The 18563-nt window shown below is 42.4% G+C and overlaps 1 protein-coding gene across 3 annotated transcripts in view; it reads right to left on the reverse strand.

Annotated features, from left to right (window-relative positions):
* The window catches only part of TK2 (thymidine kinase 2), a 63024-nt gene that overhangs the window by 26662 nt on the left and 17799 nt on the right, over positions 1–18563 (reverse strand). For all 3 annotated transcript variants that reach the window (XR_006354826.1, XR_006354827.1, XM_043984280.1), the window contains 4 exons: positions 13852–13941; positions 11445–11518; positions 2166–2254; positions 337–416 (listed from right to left, as the gene is read on the reverse strand). Coding sequence is in view for 1 of the 3 variants with exons in the window: in XM_043984280.1 (XP_043840215.1) it covers positions 337–416; positions 2166–2254; positions 11445–11518; positions 13852–13941 (333 nt within the window). In the remaining 2 variants the exon portion in view is untranslated. The remainder of the gene's footprint in view (positions 1–336; positions 417–2165; positions 2255–11444; positions 11519–13851; positions 13942–18563) is intronic.

Raw genomic sequence — 18563 nt, forward strand, 5'->3', positions numbered from 1 at the left:
AAGGCTTAGCACAGGCCCACAAACAGACCGGACAGCTGCAGTGAGAGGACCAGGCTCGGTAAGTCTGGAGAGACTCGTTACCAGAAGGCTAGCCACTTAGTGATGAATTTCTTTCCAGCCATATAGGAACTCCTTAAGACTGTCTATGAAGGCGAGCAAGAGTAGTAATCTCCACCAAAGGACAACGTAGCCTGTACAACACCCTCGGATCCTCGAAGTGTTGGTGCAGACGGGGAGAGGAAGGAGAAGCAGCAAAGGCACAATCAGGCTGGAGGAAAGAAGGCAGAGCCGCAGGATTTGGGGGCTGAACTCTGAGTACAGAAAGGGTATCCTTACCAATGGAATGACTTTTTCTTCCTCTCTGCATCTCATCTTCAATCGCTCATAACAAGTCTCAGGAGAGGTCCGGAGATAAACTGCCATTAAGAAACAATGTATGAATGTGCAATCACTGGAAAAGTTTACAACACAGACATTGAAAAAGCGCCTTTGACTTCTGTATGTAAAAGCTGACTAGCGAATGGCAAAGGGGAGCTGGCAAAACCATCACTAAAGGTTACCATTTGATGAGCGCTGGCTCCTTCCACAGGCTAATAAGGAAGAGAATATGATCTCATTTGAGCCCCTCAACATCTCTGGGGGAAAGGTACTGCTATTATCCCCATTTTACAGATGAGGAAACTGAGCTAGACAGAGTTATAAGTTACTTGCCCGGGAAGCCACAGCTAGTTAAATATGAATAAATGTAAAGATATGCTTATTTGGCTAGGTCCTAATCAGTGTGAATAATGAATCCTTGGAAGAGGTTGCATATATGCAAATTCACACTATTTGAAGTTATAATTATATAAGATATGGTCACCGTTTTCAGCCCAATGGGAATAAGTGATGTGAACTTGAACTAGGAAACTGCATCACTGAGAATCTATGATTTCAATGGCATAGAATGTTACCAGTGAGGAAACACCCTCTACCAATGTAGATGGGCACCTGCTCTGCCACTCTGCAATTTTGTCTTCAAGAGTTGCACTTCCAGATGCAGGTATGTATGTACGTGTATGTGTATGTGTTTGTGTATGTGTATATGTCCATGTATAAACACTCACACTGACCCCACTCTTTGTCCTTAAGAAGTCCCATATTGCCTCAGCCTCTCACTCTTCCCTTTATTGGTCTAGCTTCCACTTTCTAGTTTCTCTTGCCTCCCTACCCAGTCTGATGGTTAGAGAGTGTTGGATCTAGAAGAGAAAAAGTATTTGGTCCAAACTCCCTAATGTTACAAAAAAGGAAACTGAGGCCCTGACAGATGACATGACTCTCCCAGGGTTATACAGCTATTAAGGGAAAGGAGTGAGACTGAAATCCTGTTCTCTCAACTCCTAATCCAAAAGCCTGCTCTCCTACACCATGCATTTTCTATCATTTCAACAGTATACTCACCACCATCCTTAAATCAATCCCTCCTTTCCTTAATGTCCCACTGTTCCCACCCTGCTAACCACTTGCACCTTCACCACACCAACTCCCAAGATGTCAAGTGTTGCTGGAGAGACCCATGCTCTCTAACCCTAGGTAGGACCCTCGTTGCTCCATGACTTTCCTTTTTATCCTCACCTTTATATTTTCTATCACATACCCCAATTTTTAGAAATCTTTCTCACTCTCCTCAAGCCCTTGACTCCACTTCCATTCTCTTCCCTCTCAGTAGAGCTTCTCACCTGGAAAGACAGAGGCTATCTACCATGAAGGACTCTTCTTTCTTTTTTTTGTTTTTGTTTGTTTCTGGGGAGCAATGAGGGTTAAGTGACTTGCCCAAGGTCGCACAGCTAGTAAGTGTCAAGTGTCTGAGGCCGTATTTGAACTCAGGTCCTCCTGAATCCAGGGCTGGTGCTCTATCCACTGTGCCACCTAGCTGCCCCTCAATGAGGGACTTTCCTGAACTCCCCTTCTCCACAAGGATCTGCAGCCTGAATGAGAACACCTGGTCTAATCCTCTCACTTTTACAGTGTTGGAAAGTGAGGGACAAGGAGGGGGTATAACTGGTCCCAGGATACACAGGGAGAAAGTAGCAAAGCCAGAACTGGGAAAAGGATAGGAAAAGGCATTTCAAAGCAATAAGGATGTAAATTATACTAGTCACAGGTCAGGCAGATATGCCTCTTACCTATCAAATCAACAGAAACATTGATGTTCTTCACAATCCAGTCAAACCATTCAGATAGGACTGCGTAATCCACTTCAGGCATCTTGCCACTGAAACAAGAGAAGCAACTGTCCTTGCTCTCCTCCTCCTCCTCCTCCTCCACCTTCCCTCCCCCCTCCCCCTCCTCTTCCCCCCCCCACCATCCCCCTCCTCCTCTCCCTCCCCCTCCCCACCACTGCATTTTCTAGCTCTTTGCCCCTTGTGCCAGGAATACCCTCTCCCACCCCTTCCTCTAGTAAGCCCCTTGTCTCCTCCAAAACTCAACTCAAACACCACCTCCTACATGAGGACTCTTCCAATCTCCCTCCCAGCTGCTGCATCCCCTCAAGATTATTTTGTATTTACTTTGCATAAGTTTGCATTTATATGTGTGTGTGTGTGTGTGTGTGTATACTTTGCATATATACATATATATATGTTGTCTCTCCAATTGGAACATGAGCTCCTCAAGAGCAGGGACTATTTCATTGGTTTTCCTCCTATTCCCAGAACCTTGCAGGACATCTGACATCTAGTAGGTGCTTAATAACTGTTCCTTGGTTGACTGTATTTAGAGTGTGTGTGTGTGTGTGTGTGTGTGTGTGTGTGTGTGTCTTGCACGTGCTATGTAACATGTACCTGTTGCCTCCCCATGTACAGTGTAAACTCCAAGAGGGCAGGAACTATTGCATTTTTACCTCTGTATCCCAGCACAGTGCCTGCCATATAGTAAGGAATGTTTCTTGACTGACTGTCATGCTCAAACTAGGGGAACTTCCCTATTTAATGGATTGTTCTCGTTGAGTCGTGTCCAGCTCTTAGTGACCCCATTTGGGATTTTTCTGGCAAAGATACTAGAGTGGTTTCCATTTCCTTCTCCAGTTCATCTTATAGATGAGCAAATGGAGGCAAAGTGAAGTGACTTACCAAGGGTCTCACAGCTAGTATGCATATGAGGCCAGAATTGAACTTGAATTTGAAGATGAGTCTTCCTGACTCCAGGTCTGGCATTCTATCCTCTGTACCACCTATCTGCCTGCAATTTGTTGTTGTTCAGTCATGTTAAACTCTTCATGACCCCATCTGGAGTTTTCTTGGCAAAGATATTGGAGTGATTTGCCATTTCCTTCTCCTATTCATTTTACAGATGAGGAACTGAGGTAAATATGGTTAAGTGACTTGCCAGGGTCACACAGCTAGGAGGTATTTGAGGCCAGGTTTGAAATCAGGAAAATGAGTCTTCCTGACTCCAGGCCAGGCACCCTATCCTCTGTACCAGCTAGCTGCCCCTAATTAATGGGCCACACCTCAATAATGCCCAGATTAAAACAGCCAAATAGGTATTGTTCAATGGCAAAGAAAGGACCACTGTGCAGTCTGGGAGAACACTAACAGGACATCCGTGATGATTTCCACGCAGCACAAATTGCAGCCCTTCTGACAAGTTTACTTGCTAGAGCAGGGTGTTCCCTCACTCCCAGAGCTGGTGATGCCTTCTGCAAGCATCCTATGTACGCAGTAACAGACCAAGATGGAATATGTTAAGTAAAACAAGTCACACAAGCTCTTCAATGTGAAGCACCCAAGGAGAGAGGGAGGTAGAGGGAGACATATGAAGAAACAAGGAGACAGAAAACACAGAGAGACAGGGAGACAAGAACAGAGGGGAAGAGAAACAGTGAGACCTACAGGGCAGGCCCATTCTGTCACCATGGGAACTACAGGACCAGAGAAATCCATGGGCAGGGAGCTAGAGGAAAGGCAGTATGGTACACTGCGTGAGTCAGAAGCCTTCGGTTTACTCCTGGGTCAGTTTTACTAAACTGATGTGTGACCTTGAGAAAGGTCCTTCTCTCTAAACCTGTTTTCTCCTTGGTAAGATGGAGATATTACTTCTTGCAGTCCCTAGCTTAGAGGATGGCTGTGAGGCTCTGGTTCTAGATCTCTCCTCTCTTTCCTGATCAAACTCCCCCCAAAAGCTGTCTATACTCTGTGCCCCCCCTCCCTTCTCACTCACTTCCCAACTCTCTTCTCATCTGCAAACAGCCTCTCCAATGGGACCAAATAATCTCTTAGGTGCCAAATCTAAAGGTCTTTGCTCAATCCCCATCTTTCTGTCTTGTCTGCAGCCTTTGACGCTGCTGATCATTGCTTTTGCAATATCTTCATAAGCAGTTATACACACTATCAGTGAAGGTACCCCCAGGCTCTGTCCTGGGCCCTCCTCTCTATACTATCTCACTTGGTGACTTCATCAGTTTTCAGTTTCAATTAGCATCTCTATGATGATTCCCAGATTTATATATCCAGACATTGTTCCTTGTATCACCAACCAACAACCCTTTGGTCATCTCAAAATCGATGTCCTCTAAGCATCATAAACTCAACAGGACCAAAACAGAATTCATATTTCCTTCCAAACCCTCCCCTCTTCCTAAGTTCCCTATTATTGTCAAGGGTACCACTATCCTGGTACCCCCACTCACCTGGGCTCATAGCCCTTAGTACCTTACTTCCATTCACCACACATAATTGAGCTGTTGGCAGGTTTTATCAGTTCTATCCCCTTGACATCTTTTGTAGATATCTTTTCCTTTCTACCCACACAGCTGGACCCTGGGTCACATCCTTATCACTTCTCTCCTTGACTATTGAAATAGCTTCATAACTGGTCTCTTTCCCTCAAGCCTCTCCCCACTCAACTCCATTCTCCACACATCTTTTCTGACCTTTTGGTCTAAACACGGTCACTCCCCTGCTCAAATATCTCCAGTGGCTCACTATCATCCTTTGGATCAAGTATAAAGTCCCCTCTTCGGCATTTGAGGCTCTTTATGAACTAGTCCCCTTCTACCTTTTCTTCTCCTTTTCTCCACCATCCAGTGACACTGGCCTAATTGTTGTTCCTCATACACAATACTCTATATGGCATCTTTATGGCTTTGTACCGGCTGGTACCCATGCCTGGAATAGTATGTCTCCTCACCTCCACCCAGACTCTGCAGGTGCTAGTGCCTTCCCCTCCATCTACTCTGCACATTTCTTGAATGTACCCAGTTATTTAAAGGTTATCTCCCCACTTAGACAATGAGCTCCCAAAGAGCAGGGACAATTTTTGCCTTTTTTGTGTCCATAATGCTTAGCACAGTGCCTGGCACGTAGTAAATACACACTAACTGCTTGCTGACTGACAGAATGTTAGAAAATAGAACCACAAGATGTCACTAAAAGGGACTTTTGAACATAGAATGTCAGAGTTAGAAAAGGGCCTTAGAACATAAAATATCAGAACATAAAATCACAGAATGTCAAAACTGAAAGGGACCTCAGAAAACAAACTTAGGAATGGGAAGGAATCACAGAAGACAGAATGTTAGGACACACAGTAAAACACAGAATGTCAGAGCCAGACAAACCTTTACAACAAGAGATGGTGAAACACAGAACCACAGAATGTTGGAGCTAGGGAGAACCTTCAAGGTTATGTAACCTATACCCTCTTCGTTTCACAGAAAACAAGGCCCAGGAGGGGAGTGACTTCCCTGTGGTTGCAGAGCTTTGAAATGGTGCATTCAGATCTCCTGGCTTCAGGAAATCAAAGGTCAACCCTATGGTGATTAGCAGCAAGTCAGCACTTGGCATCTTTAAAAGAATTTTCCTAATCATTTTATCTCAGAATGCTTTTCCCCAAAGCAAGGACAGGAATGGAGGGGAAACACAAAAATCACTGATGTACCACGCATGCCATCTTGTGGTTACTGAGAAGTCACTGTTTTCCTATAATAGATGTTGACCAAAAAAAAAAAAAAAAAGTCTAGTAACTAGAAGAAGGTTTAAGTCAAACTAAATTCATGTCACATTAGTTCATGCTTAAGGAAAAAAATTCTGAGAAGATATAAACCCCCTCTGAACTAGAATAACTATTTTCATAAGATCTTTTTTTCTTAAGCCTTGGTTCTTCTGCATCCAAAATTACATAAAAAAGATATATTTATCAAGAAAACTGAACATCGGAGCCAACATTTCCAAAATCATTATGACTATATTTAAGTTACCACTGACTCAAGAGCCTCCATTTTCCAACAGGTTTCTAGCCTATCAAATATTGATTAGCCACCAGTCAAGAGACATTTTTTAAGCATCTATCCTCTGCAGAGCACAGAAATACAAAAATGGCATACAACTGTGGGGACCAATTTTTAATTGGGGAGTGTTAGCTAAGCGGCTCGCCGCAATATTGGGGCAAGGAAGGAGACCAGCAGCCTCCCTCAAAACAGAACAGGATTTATTTTAACAAGAATGAACTTAAAAAAAAACACACAAACAGGATCAGTAGGATTAAGGGAAATGAAATAAAATGGGGAAAGGGAAATTATACAATTTGAAAAATACCACCGCCCAGGAATCAGCTGAGAATACACAGCAGAGCTCCTGTCGCCTTCCAGCTAGAATGGCGAATTCTCCCCATTCCCAGAAACCCCACAGAGCCTCCAACCAATTGTCTGGTCACTCTGACAGTCACATGACTGCCCTCACTAGGCTTCCAATCAATATAATTTTGCCAGGCCCATGTAGGCGTCAGCGAGTGGTGATGACATGAGGTGCCAGCACCATGCCAATGGCTACAACCAGCGGGTGGAGCACCATGCGGTTTGCGGAGCCCCAGGCCAGCGCGCCCTGAGGCATAAAAACCTCAAATAACAATTAATTCTTTACACAGCATAGTTTCTACCACCCAAGGAGCTTATAATCCACCGGAGGGATCTGGAATGCTCACAAGTATAACACATGAAAAGGACAAAGAAAAAATGCAGACAAAGGGTTCTGGGGAAATCTGAGTGGGGAGGAATCCAAGAATACTTCATGGAAAAGGTGGCACCTGAATTAGGCCTTGGTGTCCTGTGACATAGAGGAGGTCTTACAGACCACCTAGTCCCAAGAGCAAAGACTAAGGATCACAGATTTAGAGCCTGAAGGGACTTAAACCCAATCCCTCCATTTTCTAGATTAAGTTACCTGCCTGAGGTCACACCGACAATGTAGCAGCAAAGAACTCTGGAGATGTTCTAGTCTAATCCCCTCATTTTGCAAATAAGTAAACTGAGGTCAAAAGAGGAGGAACAGACTTGCTCTTGGTCCTAAATTGCAGAGCTAAGGGGTTTTTTTTGTTTGTTTGTTTTTTAAGTGAGACAATTGGGGTTAAGTGACTTGCCCAGGGTCACACAGCTAGTAAGTGTTAAGGTCTGAGGCCGGATTTGAACTCAGGTACTACTGACTCCAGGGCCGGTGCTCTATCCACGGCGCCACCTAGCTGCCCCTAAGGTTTTAACTCAAGTCTTCTGAATATCCAAATTCAATTCTCTTTTCACTGAGTGGCAACCATCAACAGTCTAGGATAGTACCAAGGCCTTCAATAAATGTAATTTCCTGTCGTTTAATAATCAGGCTCATCAAAAAGAAAAAAAATACTATAAACAACACGTGTGGATTATTGTCCACATTGTCTTACACCAGAAATCCAACACTATCAAATTCTGGGGTATGAACTCAGAGAAGTAAATATAAGGTCCCCAAAAGCAGAAGGAAAAAAAAGCAACCTTGGTATTTTTTGTGCTTGTTTACTTGTTTTCAGTTGTGTTTTACTCTTAGTGACCCTTTTTGGAGTTTTCTTGGCAATGACGCTGGAGTGGTTTGCCATTTCTCTCTCCAGCTCATTTTACAGATGAAGAAACTGAGGCAAACAGGGTGAAGTGACTTGCCCAGGGTAACACAGCTAGCTTGGGTCTGATGTCTTAGTGCCACCTAGTGCCTAAGCTCAGTATACAATTCAAAAAATTGCAATCAGATAAGAAGTCGTTTTAAAATGCCCTTAATGCCACTCAAAAATACCAAAGCTTCAAGCAAAAAAATAATTAAGTCTGGGTTATAAGATTATTTCTAGCTGCCTGTGAGAGGCAGACATGGAGAGCCTGAATCAAAGAAATAAACTGATAATCCAAAAATGTTACTGCGGCCAACCTAGCTCTATTGAGAGATAGGAGTGAACTGCAAAGTATATTAGTGGGCATTTTATCTCTTTTCTTTTCCATGTCCTGGAAACGAATGAGACAGTCAAAATACAGGGAGCAGAAGACATGTCAATGAAAAGCCAGCAAGTTTCTGGAAAGAAAAGTAGACAGAGTCAGGAGTTGTGGGTTCTCAACCTGACTCTGCCACTAATTAGCTGGTGAACTTGGCTAAATCACTTCCCCACTTTGGGTGTCAGCTTCTCCCTCTATGTAATAAGATGATTAGATGATTTGCAAGGTTTCCTCTAACTCCAACAGTTCACGTATTAAGGTCTCTTCCAAACCTGGCATTTGATGATTCTGTGATGCTTAATGTAAAGTCCTACATAATCTACAACTAGATGCCCAAAGTGGACAAGTGGGAGCAACATGAAGATTGTGTCTAATGATAATAAACAACTGACATTTCAACACCATTTTTAAGATGCAAAAAGCACTTTCCCATGAAGTAGGTTCTGCACGCTGTATTATTCCCGTTTTATGGAGGAAGGCACTAAGCCGTAGTTAAGGGATTTGCCCATAGTCACAAAGATGCTTAATAAAACCTTCTGACGCGGGATTTGAACCCAGTTCTCTTGATTCCAAGTCCAAGGCTCTATCCACTAGGGCATCCAGAATAGCCTCATGATAACTAATGTGCTAGATGACAGAGTAGGCTTGGGCTGATGGACTGGATCTAACATGGTGTAATTTAATAAAGACAACAATGACACCCTCTAAAAGCCTGAAGGGTTTATGAGGGGGGAGAGACCAGCCGGTTCGGCTTAGCCCCAAAGCCTAGTCCTGTGAATAGAAGTTATAGGGTGACAGACTGTAGCTCAGAGAATCAAAAATGCTGAGTTGAAAAGAACTTCAGAGGCCACATAGTCCAACCTGCTCTTGGAAAAGACCACCCTCATCCTCACCCCCACCTCGCTCCATCCTCCAGCGTGTACCTGGGAAGGGGTTATCCTGCCTTTGCTTAAACTAAGATGGAGCCCACCATCTCTCCAGGAAGCTCTCACTTTGAGACAGTTCTTTGTTATGAACTTTGTACTGAGATCAAGCCAGAATTTTCTTGACAGTAACTTCCACTCAGTCGTCCTAGTTCTGAGCTCTGCAGGCAAATGGAGCAAGACTACTCTCTCCTCTTTGTGAAGCTTTTAAAGTCCTTAAAGCTAGCTCTTCTGCCCTCTCTGTGTCTCCTCTTCAAGAGACCTGATCTGAGGAGGAAGTTCCTACCCACTGGAGCTGTCCAACAGTAGAATGGACTGCCTGAGGAAGAAGGTGAGATCCCCGTCTTCAGAAAAACTTCAAGCAGAAAGGGGGCGGCGGCTCAGCAGAGATGCCACCAAAGGGGCTCTTGCTCCAGATTAGGGGTTGGTCTCCATGACCTCTGAGGGACTTTACAGATCTAAGAACCTGAAATCTAAGCTGAATGCTGGTCTGTTTTCAGTACTTTTGTCTTCAACAAGAGTTGATCAGCAATTTCATAAAATCGCATGACCCAAAATAATGTGTTACTGAGCCCTTGTCAATCGGGCAACAAGCATGTATTAGGTCCTTGCAATGCACAAGGTACTGTGCTACTTCCTAGGGATACAAAGAAAGGCAAAAAAATGAGATACCTACCCTCTACACACTCAAATGGGAGAGATAACATGCATACCATAGATATAGGGAGGGGACAGGGAGGGTAATCTCAGAGGGGAGTGACTAGCATTAAGAGGAACTGCGAAAGGCTTGTTACAGAAGATGGGATTTCTGCAAAGGCTTCAAGAAAGTCAGGAGGCAGAGATAAGAAGGGAGAGCATTCCAGACATGGAGGACTAGAATTAGAGGGGACCTTTAAAGTTATTTAGTTCAACCTCTCATCTTAGAAAGGAGGAACCATGGGTCCAAATAAAGGCAGTGTTTTCATGGTTCACTAGATATTATTATTTCAAAGTTGGAAAGATCCCTGTAGATCATCCAATCCAGAGGTCCTTAACATAGGGACCATTGATGGACAGTCCAAGGCATCTGTGGACTGATTTCATGAAGTTCATGAAGTTGTATGGGGAAAAAAAAATCACATCTTTATTCTCACTAACCTCTAACTAAAATTTATCAAGTCCTTCAATATTTAAAAATATGATTCCCTTTTTTTTTTTTTGGCAAGACAACCAGGGTTAAAGGGACTTGCCCAGTCACAGAGCTAGTAAGTGACAAATGTCTAAGGTCAGATTTGAACTCAGGTCCTACTGACTCCAGGGCCGGTGCTCTATACACCGTGTAAAAATATGATTCTTAGGAGTCCACGGGCTTTGTCAGAGTGCCAATTTTGGTCTGTGACACAAAAAGAGGTGAAGATCCCCTGATCTAGTTCAACCTCTGATTTTATAGGTGGGGAAAGGTCCAGAGGCTTCATGATTGACTGAGCCAGGATCACCTAGGTCTTCTAAGTGGTTAAATCTGGGATCCAAGCATAGGTCTTAGCCAATAGCCAATATTTTTGGCAATATACTATGCTGTGATGGGGGCTAAAACACCGGGCCGTCAATGTTAAGCGATCTCTTGCCCCAGGTTTTGGGGATACATGTGTATATACAAACACACATATATGTAAATGTGTGTATATATACATGTGTGTGTATATGTATCTCAGAGTTAAAGGGGTTCCCAGACTTTCCAAACCCCATTAATGCTTAATATAAAGTGGGGTTTTTTGGTGAGGCAATTGGGGTTAAGTGACTTGCCCAGGGTCACGCAGTTAGTAAGTGTCAAGTGTCTGAGGTCGGATTTGAACTCAGGTCCTCCTGACTCCAGGGCCAGTGCTCTATCCACTGCGCCACCTAGCTGCCCCTAGTATAAAGTTTTAAGACTTTTGTCTGGAAGGCATGTTGGAGATCATCCCTAATTCTACATATAAGGAAACTGAAGGTCACAGATGGGGAGCAGCTTTCCCATGATTACAGAGTAAGGGACAGAACGGGGTTGGAACATAACACCTCTGACTGAAGAGGTCTCATAGGTAAGTGAACAGCCCAGCTAGGACTGGAACCCAGACCCTCTGATAATAAACCCATTTCTCTAGGTGGATATTTAGTTCTTTTGGATGAAAATCATAGTCAGCACCACACATCCCACAGACACTCAAATCTGCTGAATGACTGGGGGAGAAAATTTTAACAAAACCAGTTGTTTTTAAAAATCAGTAAGCCAACAACTATACCTTTTATACAAGTTTTCTACAAAAATACATTTTGCACTGTGAATTGATCTCTCCATCATCCGCACCGGTGAAATCTAGAGGAAAAAGAAAAAGTCGTTCACTGGTTTTGTACTCGATGTGGACAAATACTACGAAATACATAAAACCACTTCTCTTCATTCTCTCTTCTACACATCCTACTGTTACATTTGAAAATTAAGGCAAAGTGAGAGACAATGATCCGAGCACGATCAATTTATTAGTTGGCTAGCAGTAACCAATAAACTGGGTCCATGGCCTCTCAATAACCAAAAACCCCAAGGCAGGGCTTCCTCGTCTTCAAATAATTTTGGGAAGTACAGAGTTGGGTGGTGGGGAAGACAATGTGATTAATTACAGGGCAGACAACATGATTGGGTAAATGAAAGAAAGCTGGCTAGCACCTACATGGGGCTGGTAGCCACCCCTCTCTGACACTGTCTTATGGGACCTATCTGCCTCTTGTAATCTTTGCTGGGGGGTCAAACTATCACTTGCTGTCTCCTTAGGAGAAATAAAAACTTCCCTAATTGCACAAGGATGGGCAAGGACAGACAACAACATTATCTTTTGGGAATGGTACCAAGTTAACTTGTAACTTTAAACTAATGCAGAAGGAAAGTTGAATTCCAGAGCTCAACTCAAGGGCATGGAAAGGTGGCCTCAGGCAGATACAAACTCAGTTATCAAATTCATACACTATAGAATCTATACAGTAGAAACTCAAGGTAATATTCCCAAGGAAACCCACTGCTTCATTAGTTACCCACCAATACAGAGCAATTCAACCAAAATGATGCCTAGAAGATTGTCAGTGAGGCAAAGATACTGGAGTGGTTTGCCATTTCCTTCTCCAGCCCATTTTACAGATGAGGAAACTGAGGCAAGTAGGGCCAAATGACTTGCCCAGGGTCATAGGGCTAGTAAGTATCTGAGGCCAGATTTGAATTCATGAAGGTGAGTCTCTCTGACTCCAGATCCAGCACTCTACCCACTGCACCACCTACCTGCCCATATTTATTTATACAACTTTCCAAACAGCCGGGTGTGATGGAAGGAGTCAGAGATTTGAAATCAGACAACATGGCTTTGTTCCTTACTAGCTGCCCCCCCCTTTACACTCTTAACCACCCCTGACCCCTAAAGGGCTGAGTTTATGTGAATGATATCTAACCTCAGTGCAGAAACAAATTAGAGTAGAGGACTTGGAGTCAGGAAGACTTGAGTTTGAATCCTGTCTCTGACATTTACTAGCTGTATGGCCCTCAGCAAATTACTTAACCTTTCTGTGTCTTGGTTTCATCATCTATAAAAGGAGCATGATAATAACAACACCTACCTCCCAGGGTTGTTATTAGGATCCAAATAACATACATCAAATGCTTTACAAACTTTGCTTTGTATAAATGCTAGCTATTGTTATTATTGACCATCCTTCAAGATATGTTGCTAAAATGCATATTTACAATAAAATGTCTCTGGGACAATAGGAGGGAATCACATACTTTGATTCTTGACCAAATATTTTTTTTCCACTGGATCTGTGATTTCATGGGTGATGGGAACCCCCAGGGAAAGAAACTCCACCAATGCAACCCTACAACTGCTCAGCAACTTATGTCTGAGATTATTACCTAGAGCATTAAGATGTCAAGAATTTCCCCAGGGGTCACCCACTCTGTGGGCATCAGGAATTGCAAATGAGCCTATGACTTCCCAAATCGAAGGCCAGCTCTCTAGCCACACTTTACTGCTCTTCCCCGACCTGTTAACTTGAAGAAATGTAACTTGGGAAAAGTGAAATTCAGACTCACCAAAAAACATGTTTTTTTTAAGTATTTGTTTTCCAAGGACACAGCTAGGATCCTGTACCTCACTCTAAGTATTAATAATGATAGAGGTGTAGTTACCCAACCATGGGAAGAATCATTCACATTCATTAGTTAGCACAGACAATGTTCTTGGAAGGAGTCAAAGGACAAAGAAAGAAGTAGAAGGGACCTTAGAACACAGAAGGCCAGATCTGGGAAGGAGGTCCTTGGAACAGAAAATGTCAGAGCTGGGCGGTACCTTGGAAGAAAGAGCTGAGAGGGACTCTAAAATAAAAGGGAAAGCTAGATGGAAAAGGAAATCAGCTCCTGCACCCTCCCATTTTCCAGAAGAGAAAACTGAGGTGCAGAGAAGGAAAGCAGCTGGCTTAATATGGCTGATAGGGCCAGTACTAGAACTAAGGTCTTCCAGTCCAATGGCCAGAATTTCCGCTATGCCATAATGTACCTCAACTAACTCTAGGTAAGAATTTCTTCCTGATAAAAAAGTTCCCCAAAACTTACTCTTAAAGGGCTCTACTTAGGTTTAAAAAGAAAAAAATCAAGCATGTGAAACCCACCTGGGGTGTGGTGTGCTGGTCCAGCATGGTAAGCTGCACGTAAGTCTGAAAGGTTATTCCCCATCTTGAGGCATCCTGATACATCAAGGCCTAGATGGGAAAGGGAGACAAGCATTTCAATTGCACCGTGGGTAAAAGAATGACAAGTCCATAGGATTAGGGAAGGAAGGAGCAAGCCTTAGAGATGAGCTAGCCCACACTCCTTGGAGACTTTACAAGGAAAGAAACTAAAATGGGGGAAATGCCTCCATTGAAGTCACACGGTCGGCAAGGAATAGACCTGAAAAATGACCCCATGTCCTGACTCCAAATCCAGATCTTATCCCAAGGCTTTAGATGAGTTTGTCCTCTCCTGGGGGCTCCAAAAATGGCCTTACAGCAGTGGTTCTCCAACTTTTTGGTTTCAGGATCCCTTTACACTTTTTTTTTTTTGGTGAGGCAATTGGGGTTAAGTGACTTGCCCAGGGTCACACAGCTAGTAAGTGTCAAGTGTCTGAGGGCAGATTTGAACTCAGGTCCTCTTGACTCCAGGGTTGGTGCTCTATCCACTGCGCCACCTAGCTGCCTCACCCTTTACACTCTTAACCACCCCTGACCCCTAAAGGGCTGAGTTTATGTGAATGATATCTATTGATAGTGGGGCAGCTAGGTGATGCAACAGATAGAGCACCTGGCCTGGAGCCAGGAAGGCTCGTGTTCATGAGTTCAGATCCAGCCTTAACCACTTACTTTGTGTGATCCTGGATAATTCACTTAACCCTGTTTGCCTTAGTTCCCTCATCTGTAAAATAAACTGGAGAAGGAAATAGCAAACCATTCTAGTATCTTAGCCAAGAAGACTTCAAATGGGGTCACAAAGAGTTGGACAAGAGTAAACAACAATCTATTGGTATTTACAACAAAAGAAATTAAAACTAATCAAATATTAAAGTATATATTGATTCATCAAAAATTATAATAAACCAATTACAGGTTAATATGACTAGCTTTTTTTATGAAAAACAAGTATATTTTCCAAAACAAAATAAAAAGTTGGTGAGAAGATTCGGACTGTTTTACATATTTTTGCAAATCTCTTTGCAATCTGTTTTAATGGAAGACAGCTGGATTCTCAAACTGCTTCTGCAATCAATCTGTTGTGATATGTTGTTTTGGTTGAAATATGCAAAGAAAACCTAGTCTCCCACAGACAAGCAAGCAGAAAAAGGAGTATTTTAATAAGAAAATAATGTCTTAGTATTATTTTGATAATCATTTTGAACTAGAAGCCCCCAAAAGGATCTCAAGGACTTTCGGGGGTCCATAGACTATGCTTTGAGAACTGCTGCCTCATAGGATAAGAGATAGGTAACTACTATTTGGCAAAGAGAGCAGAAGAGCCAGATCTGGACTTTTCTGCAGCAGAAGACACAGACACACACTGTTGCATGTGAAAGGAAAGATAAACCTTAACCTCATACTTGTGCAAGATCGTCTATGCCTTTAGGGGAAGAGTCAGAATACACTGACCTGAGAACTGGAATAAATTTGAATCTAGTTGTTGTTGCTGCTGCTATTGTTGTCTGGTCTGATTCTTTGTGACCCCATTTGGGGTTTTCTTGGCAGAGATACTGGAGTGATTTGCCATTTCCTTCTCCAGCTCATTTAACAGATGAGAAAACTAAACAGGGTGCAGGGTCACACAGCTAGTAAGTGTCTGAGGCTGAACTCAGGAAGATGAGTCTTGATGACTATGCCCTGTGCTCTACACCGCCTAGACCTGATATTTATCCCCCCCACTCTGAAATCAACTGTACCAGAGATGTCTATAAAATCAGCTCTAAGCCTCTAGTCGTGAACTCCTCATCTTCCTGGGAACCTTCTGGATTATTGCTTTTAATTTCCTTGTGAATGGCTTTTAATCATCTTAAAGCCTACTTTTTCCTGGGATATTTGAATATGTTTTTATTAGGGGAAATTTTTTTAACCAACTGCACAAAAACAAGACGGGAAAGCTATGGTTAGATACTTATTAACAACAACAGTAATAGTTAATATTTATATAACCCTTTAAGTTTGCAAGATGCTTTACACATATTTAACATTTATATAGCACTACAGAGTTTACAAAGTACATTACCTACATTATCTCATTTGATTCTCTCATAACAGCCCTGTGAGGTAGGTACTTCTATTATTTCCATTTTACAGATGAGGAAATTGAGGATGAGAGAAGTTAAGTGACTTACCCAGGGTCACACAACTAGTCTGTGAGGGAGACTTTTAACTCAGGTCTTCTAGACTTTAGAGTCTAGACATCTCTGGAATCTCTAGCCCTCTGTCCACTACACCAACTAGCTGCCTGTTCATGTATTTTTAAAGAAAAAAAGGCCAGAGGGGTCCCAGGAATTATAAGTAAGCTCAAGGGGTCAAATGCAAGCCATGACACTCCTTAACTCAAAAATCTTCCATAGCTCCCAGCTGCCTTTAGGATAAAATACAAACTATGCATTTAAAACTCTCCACAATCTGGCTCTAAGCTACCTTTCCAATTTTACCTCATGTAACTGTCCCTAACATAGATACTCTCCATCCCAGCCAAAGTGGACTACTTGCTATTCCCTAGACTTACTAGCTCTGTCCTACCTTCAAGTATTTGCACTGGCTTTCCTTCATACCTGATACATACATACTCCCTCCACATCTCTGCCTACTGAAATCCTTCTCTTCCTTCAACTTCTTGCTTAGGCCAAGTCACCTCCTCCAAGAAGCCTTCCCTGATTCCCTCTAGCTAAAAAGGGTCTTTCCTCAAACTTTTCCGGAGAAGTTATGTGGATGGCTCCTTTGTATATTCCATCAAACGTACTTGTATACACAATGTATTCCTTCTACCAGACCTTAAGCTCAATGAAGGGAAAAGGACCATGGTTATTCTATTTTATATATCCAATGCTTAGCACAGGAGTTTGCATACAGTAAGCACTAAATAAATGTTTCTTGAATTAATTTTTTTTAAGTTAATGCAAGGTTTAATTGAAATATTGTATCTAAAATGAAAAAAGGGCATGATTTCCCTAACCTTCAATCGTTAGAAGAGCAGAGAAGACAGCTGGATTTGGAATCAAAAGATCTAGCCCTACCACTTACTGACTGCGTGACTGTGGATAAATCATTTCCCCACCTCTCAGCATAGTTTACCTCACCTATAAAATGAGAGATTTGGATTAGATGGTCTCTAAAGTTCCATGACTTTACATTGTGTTTAGTTCTGAGGGTCATTGGCTAATTTTAGAAAATCCAAAAGAAGGGCATAAAAGACAAAGAAACAATCCCAAACAATGTTATAAATTTGATTACATTTGGTTAACATTAATGGATAAATTTTTCAATCAAAACAAGTTGGAGTTGGTTGGTACCATATAGTTTTGGATAGGATTTCCTTTTAAAAGGTTGTTTGAATGTTAGATTAAGGTAATAGTAATTAAGTTTATAAAATATTTTATATTTGTATTTTAATTAATAATAAATAAGATAATTTTACTTTCTATTTTTTATATTTCATACATACCCACATATCTTTAAAATCACCAGTCACTCTTCGTGATCCCATTTGGGGTTTTCCTTGGCAAAGATACTGGAGTGGTTTGCCATTTCATTCTCCAGCTCATTTAACAGATGAGGAAACTGAGGTAAACAGTGTCCAGGGTCACACAGCTAGTAAGTGTCTGAGGCTGAACTCAGGAAGATGAGTTTTTCTGACTCCAGTGCCAACACTCTAGCTACTGTGCCACCTAGCTGCCCAGTTCAAAAATTGTTAAAACCTGCCATATGAGCACTGGACAAAGAGGCCAAGGACACCTAGCCCAGTTAATGGGGGCACTTTGATGGCCCCTGATCATTCACTATCTTCAAATATTTAAAGAACTGACACATGGAAGTGAAAGCAGATCTTTTCTACTTGGCCCCAAAGGTTAGGACAGTTAGCTAGCTACCAAGACCAGTGGGAAGAGGTTAGGAGTAAACGGGTTTCTACTCTCTACAGAGGATAACAACAATTATGGCCATCCAAAGAAGAATGGATCACCTCAAAAAAAAAACACAGTGGCTTTCCCACCACCAAAGGGCATCAAGCAAGGGATTCAATGACTACTTTTCAGGGCTGCTGTAGAGAAGTCTCCTGATCAGGGAGAAGGTGGACAAGATTGTGGATTCTTAACCCAGGGGCTGTGAGTTGGTTTTTAAAAAATATTTTGATAACTGTATTTCAATATAATTGGTATCCCTGGTAATCTGTATATTTTGTTGTATATATTTAAAAATGAAGAAGGGGCCAATGGGGTTTCTCAGATATTGCCAAAGGGTCTAGGACACAAGCAAGGTGAAGACTCCTGGTCCAGATAATTTCTCAGGTCCCATTCAACTCTAAGGTTTTATACTATTCAAGCTCTAACCTAGTAATAATGACAGCCCACATTTCTATCATATTTTGTAATACGCTTTTCTCAAAATAACTTGGAGAGGGGGCGGCTAGGTGGCACAGTGGATAAAGCACCGGTCCTGGATTCAGGAGTACCTGGGTTCAAATCCGGCCTCAGACACTTGACACTTACTACCTGTGTGACCCTGGGCAAGTCACTTAACCCCCATTGCCCCGCAATAAATAAATAAACAAACAAACAAATAAATAAATAAATAAATAACTTGGAGAGCTAGTGGTGGAAGGATTCTTACTC

Source organism: Dromiciops gliroides, chromosome 2 (genome assembly GCF_019393635.1).
Source record: "Dromiciops gliroides isolate mDroGli1 chromosome 2, mDroGli1.pri, whole genome shotgun sequence".
Lineage (NCBI taxonomy): Eukaryota > Metazoa > Chordata > Mammalia > Microbiotheria > Microbiotheriidae > Dromiciops > Dromiciops gliroides.